The sequence below is a fragment of the Aquarana catesbeiana genome, linkage group LG03, assembly GCF_042186555.1.
Source record: "Aquarana catesbeiana isolate 2022-GZ linkage group LG03, ASM4218655v1, whole genome shotgun sequence".
In the NCBI taxonomy this organism is placed as follows: Eukaryota; Metazoa; Chordata; class Amphibia; order Anura; family Ranidae; genus Aquarana; species Aquarana catesbeiana.
Genome location: NC_133326.1, coordinates 110,322,280 through 110,337,035, shown reverse-complemented (window position 1 = coordinate 110,337,035; position 14,756 = coordinate 110,322,280). Strand labels below are relative to the sequence as shown.

At 44.8% G+C, this 14,756-nt stretch overlaps 1 protein-coding gene across 6 annotated transcripts in view; it reads right to left on the bottom strand.

The window, feature by feature from the left end:
* Positions 1 to 14,531, bottom strand: part of AP3B2 (adaptor related protein complex 3 subunit beta 2) — a 128,647-nt gene extending 114,116 nt beyond the window's left edge. For 3 of the 6 annotated variants that reach the window (XM_073618957.1, XM_073618958.1, XM_073618956.1), the window contains exon 1: positions 14,234 to 14,530. In XM_073618957.1, coding sequence (XP_073475058.1) covers positions 14,234 to 14,340 — 107 coding nt within the window. In that variant the 5' untranslated portion in view covers positions 14,341 to 14,530. Of the gene's footprint in view, positions 1 to 14,233 lie in introns of all 6 variants that reach the window. The other 3 variants (XM_073618954.1, XM_073618955.1, XM_073618960.1) reach the window with 2 other exon arrangements.
* Between the last annotated feature and the right edge of the window lie 225 nt (positions 14,532 to 14,756).

Sequence of the window (14,756 nt, the reverse complement as noted above, 5' to 3'; positions counted from 1 at the left end):
AGAAAAAGTGACTCGTGCAACAAATAAATAAAGTAAAAAATCTTCAAAGGCTCATCAGCTCTTAAGGTGCCAGTCAGTAAATCAGTGCAAAACAGCAAAAGTTCTTCATAGACTAATCACTTGAATGGGTAGAGGTTTGTGAGGTGTGTAGACCAGAAAGGGTTACTGGGTCCTCTCCATGCAGTAATCCTACATTAGTAGGTAGTGGCCCCTTACCTCATTATACTGAGGTTACAGCATAAATAAAACACCGCTCAACACAGCTTCTCTGGGGGTTGGTCCTGGGTCCTGGACAGGGTCTCTATATGCCTAAGATCCTCAAGGAGCAGGGCAGCCAAGAAAGGAAGGGGATGCCATATAGTGTAGTAATTTTTGTAAAACAGGTATGCTTTATTAATAAACAATAGTACTCACACAGTGTCTGACACAAAGTGCATCTATCCAACGAGCGGCAAGCTCATACAATTCTGTCAGTGGAAGGGGCCTGTCCCGTCCCTACGCGCGGCCCCTGATGAAGTCACGTGACCCATGACGCCACGCGTAGGGACGGTACAGGCACCTTCCACTGACAAATTTGGATACACGGTTTGTTCACTCCTTGAGAATATTTGTCTGCAATTTTAACTTTATATCACTTTATTTTTATATTCTACTGCACCCACTGGACATACACCCTATGCCCGGGCTTTCTGGGCTGGTTATATATTCAGAGTTTGAGCACTGTAGCACGCTGCTTTACTTTATCTTTAGTTGATTTATACATACCTTTTGGAATCAGCGCAGCACCATCCCCATCTGCTAGTTTAAACTCAAAAACCAGTGGAACTCCGCTTTAATAAAGGAGAAACTTTCTTTCATAAATTTGACTTCAATTTGTTCATTTGAGAAAAGTCTTCCTTTGACAAGTTTCTGCAGTGTTAGCACTCCCCATTATGTGCCAAGGATACATGACAAAAGTAATTCAGTAAAAGCTGAAGTACGGCAAAAATGTATTTTTTGGCCATTTGCGCAGTAAAAATAGGTTAGCTCTAGCCATGTGTGCCCCTTCTCAGCAGCTGCAGTTTTTTTTTTACATACCTTACTTTTTCCCCAGGCAGCAGTCTCCTTTCGGCACTGGTGCTTAGACTTGTAGTTCCAGCACTGAGCACTGTGGGTCACTCAAGAGCTCCTCCATTCGTGAAACTATTCTATTTAGTGAATGCAAGGTGTTCTGTGATTGGAGGAGGGGAGATTGTGACACTCATCCTCATCTCCTCTAATCACAGAGTGCCTTGCATTCACCTAAAAAACACAAGGGTACGTTTTTTTATGAATGCAGGAGGTGCAGAGCAAGCGAACCTCTCCCAGGTTTTACTGCTGTCTGTGTCCTGATTGGGAGATGTGGGCTCAGTATTTGTTCTGGTGGACAAGGTCTTCAGTACAGAAAATAAGGAAAAATACTAAATTTCAGCCCTGGTTCACACTGGAGCATTTTGACATGTGATTTGTCAAATCGCATGTCAAATCGGCAGCAATTGCCGTCAATGGCACCGTCCTAATCTGTGCAACGCCACATCTGCGGCGCTGTGCCGATTTAAAAAAGTAGTTTCTGTACTACTTTTTGCAGTTTTGAGCTGCGATTTACATTGACATCTGTGAAGATGTCTCTGAAATCACGTCCGAAATTGGGACTGACATGCGGGAGTGAAATCATGTGGCTTCATTTCCGCAGCTCAGTGTGAACCTGGGCTTACAGCTGTCACCCAAGGGATATCTTCCACTAAGGACAGTGACAACTGTCAACAGCATGATTTCCATCTACTAGCATGTTTTCCACGCACTTCCTGTGGTGTCTTTGGGACAGGAAATGAAAGAAAATCCAACCAAAGGTGACACATAACTATAAAAACCTTGCAAAGTATAAACTTTTCTCCACTCTAACCAAAATTAATAGTTTTACGTGGAGTTCTACTACAAGAACCTTTGTGATATGCATTTAGGTTCACTCCAAAGACATGCTGGTAGGTTAATTGGTTCCTGCCTAAATTGGCCCCTAGTATGTGTATGTATGCATGTGAGATGGGAATGTACTATATATGTAAAGTGCTGCGCAAATTATCAGCACTATATAAATACCTGTAATAAATATATGCTTACCCAAAATCTTGCCTCCCATTGTGCGCTTATGATTGGCATGCACACTGCATTTCAGGGGATCTAACACCAAACTGGTCCTATTTTAAATCCCAACTCTGGGAAAAGTAAAAGTCTTCCTTTGCAGTGGGGCTGAAAGGGTTACCTGCTTGTTTTTGTCTAGGGCAGAGCGAGATGAATCCCAGGTGCCAGGTCACCATGACGACAAGAAATTGCATCCTGGCGCCTGGGCTTTTGTCAGCCCAATCACTGTTGGCACCGGGTGCAGGAAGGTACAATTCTTATCGCCCGACGCCGGGGACATGTAGTTCCGGGCCCCAGGCAGTTTACTTGTCGGACTGTACCTAGTACAGGATCCTGCACTTCTGGGTCTGGGGAGCGCACACGCACCCCCCGACGACCCGCTGTGATTGGACACATCGGGAGCCAATCGGTGGGTCCGGCAGACTCGATGTCCGTAGGGACCTGCCGATCGTTTGGGGCACAAGCAGAACAGCGGTCTAAACAAGGTGTAAACAAGGCAGACTGCAGTTCTGTCAGTAGGGAAGGTATTGATCCTGTGTTTCTGCAAAGCAGGAACACGGATCTCTGCCTTCCCATAGTACAAGCACCTCCCACACAGTAACCAAGCATGTTAGGCACACAGTTAATCCCTTGATCAGCCCTGATGTTAACAACTTCCAGCTAGTGTCATTGGTACAGTGACAGTGCATATTTTTAGCACTGATCACTGTATTAGTGTCACTGGTTCCCAAATAAGTGTCAGAAGTGTCACATTGGGGTTGATTCACTAAGAGTTAAATAACGGCAAAAAAAATATGGTAAAATAACGCATGCACTAAATCGGTACCGAATGCGGTATTTGTTCGATTTAGCGGTAATTACCGCATTATTTAATGCAGTAATTTACCGCACTGAGCTGGTTGCTAAGGAGTAGACTGGGATTTGTCGAAAAACAGCCAGGGGGCGTGCGCGCCCGCCGCATCACTCAGGTCCCGGTGCGTGTGCCCGGCAGCCGCGATGTCCACCGGGCACCCGCGATTGCCCGTTAACTGAGCAGGACCGTGGATCTGTGTGTATGTAAACACACAGATCCACGTCCTGTCAGAGGAGAGGAGACCAATGGTGTGTTCCTTGTACAGTGGAACACCGATCGGTCTCCTCCCCTTGTGAGTCCCCTCCCCCCCACAGTTAGAATCACTCCTTAGGAACATAATTAACCCCTACAGCGCCCCCTCCTGGTTAACCCCTTCATTGCCAGTCACATTTATACAGTAATCAATGCATTTTTATAGCACGGATCGCTGTATAAATGTGAACGGTCCCAAAAATGTGTCAAAAGTGTCCGATGTGTCCGCCGCAATATCGCAGTCACGATAAAAATCGCAGATCGCCGCCATTACTAGTAAATAAATAAATAAATAAATAAAAATGCTATAAATCTATCCCCTTTTTTTGTAGACGCTATAACTTTTGCGCAAACCAATAAATATATGCTTATTGCGATTATTTTTTACCAAAAATATGTAGAAGAATATGTATCGGCCTAAACTGAGGAAAAAAAAAAATTGGATATTTATTATAGCAAAAAGTAAAAAATATTGTGTTTTTTTTCAAACTTGTCACTCTTGTTTTGTTTATAGCGCAAGAAATAAAAAACGCAGAGGTGATCAAATACCACCAAAAGAAAGCTCTATTAGTGGGGAAAAAATGATAAAAATTTCATTTGGGTACAGTGTTGCATGACCGCGCAATTGTTATTCAAAGTGCGACAGCGCTGAAAGCTGAAAATTGGCTTGGGCAGGAAGGGGGTGAAAATGCCCTGTATGGAAGTGGTTAAAGTGTAACTGAAGGCACATTTTTTTGTTTTTTTTGTTCACACTAGCCAACTCCAAAGTCACACGATTTTCATTGCAACTTTGGAGTCCGACTTTGATACGACTTTTACACTCTCTGGCACTGAAGCCGTAGCAAAGTCACATTAAAGTAGTGCAGGAACCTTTTCTGAAGTCACAGCAAATTGGAACAGCTCATAAAGATACATGGATTTATTTATGCACTAATTTCGTATCACAGATGGTGTATTTGGTCTTACAAGTTGGATCCTAAGTCGCAGGTGTGTGAACCGAGCCTAAGGGAGGGTTATATCCCCTATCAGATTTTTTTGCCATTTTTATCCCATTGGGGAGATTTTTCCCAGATATCACTTCCTGTCCCATAGCCAAAACAGGAAGTGAGAGGAAATCCCTCCAAAGTGAGGGAATCCCATTGTGTCACCAAGGTCACCAGAACTCGTGTCACCATTGGAACATTTCCCCTCTATTACCGTTCTGGTGTCAACCCAAAATGTGGGATTTTCTCGGCAATAAAAACCGACAGGGGTTCTAATCCCTTTCTAATCTAAAACAAAACGGTTTTGCCTTTAGTTAAGTTTTAGTTACTTTAAAGTAGTTCTAAAGTCAAAAAGGTTTTTTTTTACCTTAATGCATTCTATGTACTGAGGTAAAAAAACTTTCCAGTTGCTGTTCCTTTCCCCCCCCTTCCCTTCCCCTCCCCATCCTAAATACTTGAGTCCTGTATTGATCCAGTGCTGTCCCATCTATGCAGTTCTTCTCTCCCGGCTCTCACAAGCTTGACTGAGAGTAGTGGGAGCCATTGGCCCTTGCTGCTGTCTGTCAAATCCTGTGAGGAGGGAGCGGGGCTGTGTTGTGTGTGTCTAAAAATGCATACAGCCCAGCTTGGGATCGAGCTTGCATGTGTGCCCCCATAGGAAGCGGCTTCCTATGGCGGCACGCAGAGAAAAGGAGGAGCTGAGAGTGCCAGCAGGGGACCCCAGAAAAAGAGGACTGCAATACCCTCGCACAGAGCAGGTAAGTATAACATGTTTTATATTTCAGTAGGCCAAGGCATAGAGGAGGTATCTGTGTGAATCTTCCTCCAGGCACAATCTAATCACAATCTTCAACTGCTCCTGTATGACTTTGCTAAGTCAGAGCAGTCCTGTCTTTTTTATGCTCTATAACCATTCACATCTAGTGGTGTGCTTGGGAGAAGCATTGCTGCTCTCTCTTTACAGGACATGAAGACAGCATGTGGGAGCCATTGGCTGTGAGGAGGGGGCGGGGGCGGGGCCAAGCCACGCTGTGTGTGTCAATAGACACACACACCCTGGCTCGGGATCGAGCCTGCACAAGTGCCCTTATAACAAGTAACTAGCTATGGGGTGCACTCGGAAGAGGGGAGAAGCCAGGAGTTCCAGTGCGGGACCCCAGAAGAGGAAGCTGCTCTATGCAAAACAATTGAACAGAGAAAGTAAGAATGACATGTTATTATTTAAAAAAAAAAAAACTTTTAGAATCACTTTATGTGATGTGCTTTTGCTCAGTGGCAAAGCTAGACATTCTTTCACCCAGGGCAAAGAATCAGTTTCAGGACAAGATTAGGCAGGAAAGTGAGAAACTCCCAGGCTATAGCTGTTGAGACAGCTGTCTATCCCCTCCCCCCGTGTTCCTCTGTTAACCCCCCATGCTCCTCTGTTTCCCCCCTGTGCTCCTATGGTCCTCCCATGTTCCTCTGTTTTCCCCTGTTCCTCTATCCACCCCATGCTCCTCTGGCCCCCCTGCTTTTCTGTACCCCAGTGCTCCTCTGGTACCACACATGCTCCTCTGTTTTCCCCTGTTCCTCTATCCCCCCCATGCTCCTCTGTACCCCCGTGCTCCTCTGGTACCCCCTGCTCCTCTGGTCCCCCACATTCTCCTCTGTTCCACCCCTGCTCCTCTATTCCCCCCATGCTCTTCTGTACCCCCATGCTCCTCTGGTCCCCCACATTTTCCTCTGTTCCACCCCTGCTCCTCTATTCCCCCCATGCTCTTCTGTACCCCCATGCTCCTCTGGTCCCCCACATTCTCCTCTGTTCCACCCCTGCTCCTCTATTCCTCCCATGCTCCTCTGGTCCCCCACATTTTCCTCTGTTCCACCCCCGCTCCTCTATTCCCCCCATGCTCTTCTGTACCCCCATGCTCCTCTGGTCCCCCACATTCTCCTCTGTTCCACCCCTGCTCCTCTATTCCTCCCATGCTCCTTTGGTCCCCCACATGCTCCTCTGGTCCCCCCTTGCTCCTCTGGTCCCCCCCCCTGGTCCTCTTGTCCCCCCCCATGCTCTTCTGAACCACCGTGCTCCTCTGGTCCCCCGCATGCTCCTCTGGTCCCTTACATGCTTCTCTGGTCCCCCCTGTGTTTCTCTGGTCCCCCACATTCACCTCTGGTCCCCCACATGCTCCTCTGGTCCCCCCTTGCTCCTCTGGTTCCCCCCCCCTGGTCCTATGGTCCCCCCCCCCATGCTCTTCTGAACCACCGTGCTCCTCTGGTCCCTCGCATGCTCCTCTGGTCCCTTACATGCTTCTCTGGTCCCCCCTGTGTTTCTCTGGTCCCCCACATGCTCCTCTGGTCCCTTACATGCTCCTCTGGTCCCTTACATGCTTCTCTGGTCCCCCCTGTGTTTCTCTGGTCCCCCACATGCTCCTCTGGTCCCTTACATGCTCCTCTGGTCCCTTACATGCTTCTCTGGTCCCCCCTGTGTTTCTCTGGTCCCCCACATTCTCCTCAGGTCCATCCTGTGCGTTTATGGTCCCCCACATGTGGTCCGCTAGCGGGAAGTAGAGGTGGGGATGCAGGAGGATTGGTACCAGCTGCGGTGCCCCCCTCAGTGCTGTGCCTGGGGCACGTGCTCACCTGCCCCCACCTAGTTTCTGCCCTGCTGTTACTCAATGCTCAGAAAAACTACAGGAGCTTCTTTGGGGCACGATGTGTTTGGCTACAAAATACTTCAATTGTAAAAAAAATGTATCTAACATTCGTTTCTGTGCCAATTTCCACCCAAGAACTGTCCCCTCATCCTAGTAACTAGCTTTCCATTGCATAAAACAAAAATGCACAAGTCTGAAAACATGCAAAAACCACATGTACGTTTTGTACATATAACGTGTGAAGACTTAGTGGCGATGCCATCGCTCTGCGCGTTTTACCATGCGAGCCCAATGAATGCCATAGAAGCTCATGCACCAAATTTTTGGCACTGAGGCAAGTGTATCTGGAGAAGTGTATTTTAGCGTGTTTTTCACTCACTTTGTTGCGTGACAAATGATTGCACCATTTTTGGAATGCCATTAATAGATAATGGCACTGCAAGGGCATCACGCAATTTGCTGCATTTCTGAGGGGGTGGGTAGAAATGTGCGCTTCCACCTGTGTTTTCAGAACGCCCAGATGTGAGTGCAGCCTGAATGTAAGTGAAAATAGAACTATGGGAAAAACTTTTGTTTTTCATTTTGGATAGAGCAAGGGAGGGTTATAACACCTATCAGATTTTTTTTCACCATCTGTGTCCCATTGCAGAGTTTTCCCTTCACTTCCTGTCCCATAACCAAACAGGAAGTGGGAGGAAATCCCTGCAAATTAAGGAATTTCTTGGGGACCCCCAGGTCACCAGAACTAGTGTCCCCATTGGAAGATTTCCCCTCTATTACTTTTCTGGGGACAACCCAAAATGTGGGATTTTCTTTTACTTTCACTTTCAATGATAATGGTAAATAGGACAAATAGAGAGGGTGAATCTCCTTAATGGGAACACAGGGAGCAATAAAAACTGACAGGTGTTCTAATCCATCTCCTCCCTATCTAAAACAAACAAAAAAAGGCCTTTAGTTATACTTGAAGTCTTAGAAGAGATTGCTATTACTAGAGCAGCAACAGAGGAAGAGGAGCTATCACCCATGTGACCTAGACCTGGCTGTGATTGTACAATAGATTCTTCTTATGTTTAATTGTAGCAACAGAGCTATTATTAGAATACATTCATTATAATCCAGAAATAATTTATGTTAACCACTTGCCGACCGCCCGCCGCCGTTATACATCGGCTGTTTGAAGTGGAATATCGTTGTTATGGCAGCAGCTTGCTGCCATAACCCCAGTATCCACTTCTTCAGCGGGCAGTCGGCTTTCAGATAAAAGTGGTCACAGTGATATATTTGCCACGAGATCACTTTTATCAGTGGCGGAAGAGGGCCCCCTCCTGCCACGCTCCGGTGCCCTCTGCCGCCTCCCAGAGCTGCCAGCAGCAGCGGAGTCGATCAGATCCTCTCCCTGTGTGGTATGGAGATGAGTGAGGGGAAGATGGCCCCCACCCGGCTCCATAGCTTTGCAGGGCGGAAGTGGCGCCAAAACGTCACGTCCACCCATAGCTCTTAACCACTTAAGGACCGGGCCTCTTTTTTAGATTTGTTGTTTACAAGTTAAAAACATTTTTCTTTGCTAGAAAATTACTTACAACCCCCAAACATTATACATTTTTTTCTAACACCCTAGAGAATAAAATGGCGGTCGTTGTAATACTTTCTGTCACACCGTATTTGCGCAGCTGTCTAACAAGTGCACTTTTTTTTTAAAAAATACACTTTTTTTAATTAAAAAATAAGACAACAGTAAAGTTAGCCCATTTTTTTTGATATTGTGAAAGATAATGTTATGCTGAGTAAATTGATACCCAACATGTCACGCTTCAAAATTGCGCCCGCTCGTGGAATGGACAAACTTTTACCCTTAAAAATCTCCATAGGCGACATTAAAAAAATTCTACAGGTTGCATGTTTTGCGTTACAGAGGAGGTCTAGGGCTAGAATTATTGCTCTCGCTCTACCGATTGCGGCAATACCTCACATGTGTGGTTTGAACACTGTTTTCATATGCGGGCGCTACTCACGTATGCATTCGCTTCTGCACGCGAGCTCGGCGGGACGGGGCACGTTTACATTTTTTTTTCTTATTTATTTTACCTTTTCTTTTTACACTGTTTTACAAAAAAATTGTGTCACTTTTATGTAAACATCCCTTGTAATAGAAAAAAAGAATGACAAGACCTCTTAAAGTGGATGTAAACCCAATGTCATCCTTTCTAAACTACTGCCATAGGGGTTATCTATAAGGATATACATGCCTCCTGCATGTATCTTTACCTGTCAAATGTCTCCCCTCTGTCTGTTATGAGAGCTGAAAAACTGCAGATTCTGTGGGTGGGTCTGTTGTCTGGAGCTCGGTGGGTGGAGTCGTGATGTCAGTAGACTCCCCGCCCACCTCTACACTCCCCTTGTCAATATGTATTTTCTCCTGTGTATTTCTAACTGAACTTCTGCTATGATCTCTAACATCCAGTGAAAAGACAGGAAAGTAACCACATGACTTCAGCATGCCAAATCATGCTGAGGGGTGGAATCCTTGCAGAGCTGGTGAAGAAAAGAGTGGGGGAGGGAATTAAAAAATAATGCCTGTGTCTTAGGCTAGTGCACGAGATATGTAAATCACCTGTCACTCACAGCAAGGGGGAGGATTTGACAAAATTTTTGTCAGTTTGTCAAGATTTTTCTCACTGAACAATAAAAGAGGATTGCTCAGAGATGGATTAACTCTGTGTGGCAAGACTGGGCTCAAATGATAGGGAATCTTATACTCTACAGTATGATATACAAAATAAATAAATAAATAAATAAATAAATAAATAAATAAAAAATTCGGGTTTACATCCACTTTAAATATGAGATATGGGGTCAAAAAGACCTCAGATCACATATTTACACTAAAATGCAATTAAAAAAAAAAAAAAAAATTGTCATTTAAAAAAATGAAAAAAAAAAAGGCCCTTTAAGAGCTATGGGTGGAAGTGACGTTTTGACGTCACTTCTGCCCTGCAGTGTCATGGAGACGCTGCCGACGGCTCCAGTAAATGCCAGGGGGCACCTGATGGCGGTGGGGGGGGGGCCCTCTCCCGCCGCCGATAAAAGTGAACTTGCAGCGAATCCGTCGCAGTGACCACTTTTATCTTGTACCGGACCGCCGGACGAACATGGGGATACCGGGGTTATGGCAGCTACCGGCTGCCATATCGATATCCGTCCTCAAAGTGAGGGACGTACATCGGCGTGCGGCGGTCCGGAAGTGGTTAAAGGGACTTTTTTTAATTTATTTTTTCAAACGATTTTTAAAAAAAATGTTTTATTGCATTTTAGTGTAAATATGAGATCTCAGGTCTTTTTGACCCCAGATCTCCTATTTAAGAGGTCCTGTCATGCTTTTTTTTCTATTAACCAGTTGACATCCGCGCTATAGCCGAATGACAGCTACAGCGCGGACCTGAATTCCTGTGCACGCGATCTGCGTGTAGCGCGCTGTGATCACCGAGTCACTGAGACTCGGGTGATCACCGATCCAAGAAAGGGGCCGGTCCCGGCTCCTTACAATGTGATCAGCTGTCAGCCAATGACAGCTGATCACATGATCAAAACAAAAGCACTGACAGCGCGAGGAGAAAAAAAAAGCCGATCACCGGCTCATCAGCAAGGGACATCAGTCCCGAAGAGGCAGAGGCAATAATGCCTCGTATGTGCCACAAGTACCCCCTGCCAGTGCCACCTGCCATTGCCACCTGACAGTGCCCACAGTGCCCACAGTGCCCACCAGTGCCAACTATCAAAGCCCATGAGTGCCACCTATCAATGCCTACAAGTGCCACCTATCGTCCCGCCGAGCTCGCGTGCAGAAGTGAACGCATATGTGAAATGTAAACGGTGTTCAAACCACACATCACCGCGATCGGTAGAGCGAGAGCAATAATTCTAGCCCTAGACCTCCTCTGTAACTCAAAACATGCAACCTGTAGAATTTTATAAACATAGAGATTTTTAAGAGTAAAAGTTTGTCGCCATTCCATAAGCGGGCGCAATTTTGAAGCGTGACATGTTGGGTATCAATTTACTCTGCATAACATCATCTTTCACAATATAAAAAAAATTGGGCTAACTTTACTGTTGTCTTATTTTTTGATTCAAAAAAGTGTATTTTTTCCAAAAACAGTGCGCTTGTAAGACCGCTGCGCAAATACGGTGTGACAGAAAGTATTGCAACGACCGTCATTTTATTCTCTAGGGTGTTAGAAAAAATATATATAATGTTTGGGGGTTCTAAGTAATTTTCTAGCAAAAAAAAAATGTTTTAAACCAGTAAACACCAAATCTCAAAACGAGGCTCGGTCCTTAAGTGGTTAACCAATTTGTAACATTCTGTGGGACAAAATATATTCCCCTTCACTGACTGCAGAGCTGCAATGTTATTATGTGTCGGTTTACAACATATAGTACATTCATTTATGGTTTAATATGTATAAATGATGTATGACATCATCATAAATCTACAAAATGACATAGTTGTGTTATGAAAAGTATATACAGAATATTGTATAATTATTGGACAAGGACTGTGAGCTATTTATATTATTATTATAGTAATAAGGCATCATGTACACTCATGTACACACTCTTCTGAACACCTTTCTTGTGGCAGGAGAAAATGCGCCTAAAGCCATATATTTGTAAACGCGTTTAGTTTAGGTGCAAATTATTTTCGTTGGCTAGAATAATACTTTAGTCTGGCCACTGAAATGAATTAAAGGAGAAGAATGGGCAAAGCTTTTTTGGCTCTACTTCTATGGATCACAGGAGTGCGCTTCGTTCTGCACCCCTGGCATCCATTTTCAGCTGACAGCGGGGTGAGAGCTGTCAGGTCGGGATCCACCCAGATTCCTGACTGGCACCTGGCTCAGCTTCTCAGCCGCGGGCTCCAGTGGGCAGAGTAGAGATCCGGTGACTGACAGTCATGGCTCTCTGCTCAGAGCAGAGGGAGAGACCCTGGAGAAGTCATGGAGGTGAGGAGGTGACGAGAGAGCAGGGGTCCTAGAAAATTTATAAAGTTATACAGTGTGTGCGTATATATATTTTATATAATATATATATATATATATATATATACACAGTAGAGCTGCACCGTTAGGCCTCATGCACACTAGATGCCGGTGCAAACTCTGCTGAACACGTTTTTAAAAGCTGAAACTGGCGTTTAGAAACGCCCGTTTTGCCGCGTTTGCATGCCGCGTTTAGCCGCATTTGCGTCTAGAAGCGTCTGCAGAGAATGACATTTTGTGACCCAACTTTGGGGCCACTTGGTGCTAGGAACCCCAAATTTGGTGTGCTAACACAGTGGAACTAGCACTACAACATATCCAAATTTGGGGTTCCTAGTACCAAGTGGCCCCAAAATATGGGGCCCCAAAGTCGGGTTGCAAAATGTCAAGCGCTTTTCTGCAGCAGAGAATGACATTTTGTGACCCGACTTTGGGGCCCCATATCTCGGGGCCACTTGGTGCTAGGAACCCCAAATTTGGATATATTGTAGTGCCAGTTCCACTGTGTTTGCATGCCAAATTTGGGGTTCCATGTGGCCCCGAAATATGGGGCCCCAAAGTCAGGTCGTAAAATGTTCCTTTAAAAACACTTATAAACGCAAACGCGGCTAAACGCAGTACCGGCGTTTAGCCGCGTTTGGCGTCTGAAACGTTGAAAAACTTTTGCATCTGAACCCATTTTTTTGCTTCTGGAAAAACGAGGTTAAACACAACTGCCTAAAAACGCCAAAAAATGAGACTGTGTACATGGACACATAGGATAACATTGAATGGGTTCAGGGGCAGTTGAAAAAAGTGTCCAACTGCCTCTGAACGCGAGTTTAACAGCGTCTCGTGTGCATGAGGCCTTAATCGTCAAGAATCGTTATCGCAATTTTTTCCCCGTTGCGATCTTGACAAAAGTATTTCCCGATTCTTTCTATGCAGAGAATTCTCTCTGCTCTTCTGAAGCCATCAAAAGAAAGGAAGAAAAAAAACGGACTGTCTGCCAAGTATCACAACATTCTTTAGCAGTGGAACTTATGTATAAACATTGTAACAATTTGTGTGTAAATGAGGAAAGTTTAACCACTTAAACACTAAATCTTTTTCTGACATTTGTTGGTTTCAAGTTAAAATATTTTTTTTTGCTAGAAAATTACTAAGAACCCCCAAACATTATATATATTTTTAGTAGACACCCTAGATAATAAAATGGTGGTTGTTGCAATATTTTATGTCAAACTGCATTTGCGTAGTGGTCTTTCAAATGCAATCTTTTTGGAAAAAATGACTTTAATGAACTAAAAAAATAAATAACCAGTAAAGTTAGCCCAATTTTTTTTGTATAATGTGAAAGATTTTACGTCACGAGAATCAAGACCTTTTTACTCTAAGCAAAAAAATTGTGATTCTCATTTTGACCAGAATCACGCAGCTCTAATACACAGTATATAGCAACAGAAAAAAAAAAAAAAACGCGTATTAATATGGCGGTGCATTTTTATAGACCAGTGATGGCGTACCTTGGCACCCCAGATGTTTTGGAACTACATTTCCCATGATGCTCAACTACACTGCAGAGTGCATGAGCATCATGGGAAATGTAGTTCCAAAACATCTGGTGTGCCAAGGTTCGACATCACTGGTATAGAATGAATGAAAGGCCATAGTCTGGACCTGGTCACCATGAGTGATTGTTTACATTTTACTTATGTATTTTTTATAATAACACATCTACCGTAAGTAAAACAAATAAAAGTAAACACAGTAAAATGTGTTTGACTACAATAGATGTGTTATTATTTGTTTGTTTTTCATTTAAAATGGCAGCTTTGTTGAGTTATTGTTTTTTATATACACATTGGCACGGTGGTGGGATCAATAGTGTAGGTGGGCTTTTAGTTTAGATCCTGTGTTTTATATATATATTTTTATGAAAGTCTTTTCAGATAATTGATAACAAAGACCTTTTGTTCATTATTGCCCCATTGATTACAGATATCAGCCCCATACTGGTGTAGAATGGAGGAATCCTTGCTGTATTGATCAGGCCCATGTCTTTCTATGGAGATCCTCATACTTCTAATGGAGGAGGTATTGGTAACCCTCAGGCCCATGTTGTGTGTGTGATGATGGAGGTGGTGACCGTCCAATGGCAGGCTCGGTATGATGGAGAGTGGAGTCCCCCTTGAAGAGGTGACATGTGAGTGTCATGATTGGATGTAGCGCTCTCCCTGCCCCCTCTTCTGTGCTCTCCGATAACCCCATCCCCCTCCCTCCCTCCATCCATCCTGACAATGGCTCCTCTCCGGGCACACAGCCGGCTCTCACCTCTTATAATCGCTGCTGAAGATCCCCCCGCTGGCCGGGTCCTGGCCGTACTCGGGCTCCCCGAGGCTTCCCCCCTTCTCCTCGCTGTATCCCGGACTGGCGGACATGGCTCAGCACCGTGTGTGCGGACAGCGCCTGGCAGTATACAGACTGTGATGACGTCACGGGAGGAGGTGATTCTGCTCCGATCTTCAGCCCCCCTCTACTTAACCCCTACACTGCCTGACACCGCACCTCCACTCAGCGCTGTCACCGTGCATTCAGCTGTGATCGGGCTCCTGATGGGAAATGATGGGGGTACCTATATCCAATCATCACAATCTCACATATGGGAAGACAACCAATCACATTTCACAGAAGATTTTACATATTAACCACTTCAATACTGGACACTTCCACCCCCTTTCCCGGCCAGGCCAGCTTTCAGCGCTCTCACACTTTGAATGACAATTGCAACACTGGACCCATATGACATTTTTATCATTTTTTTGAGACCTATAGAGCTTTCTTTGGTGGTATTTAA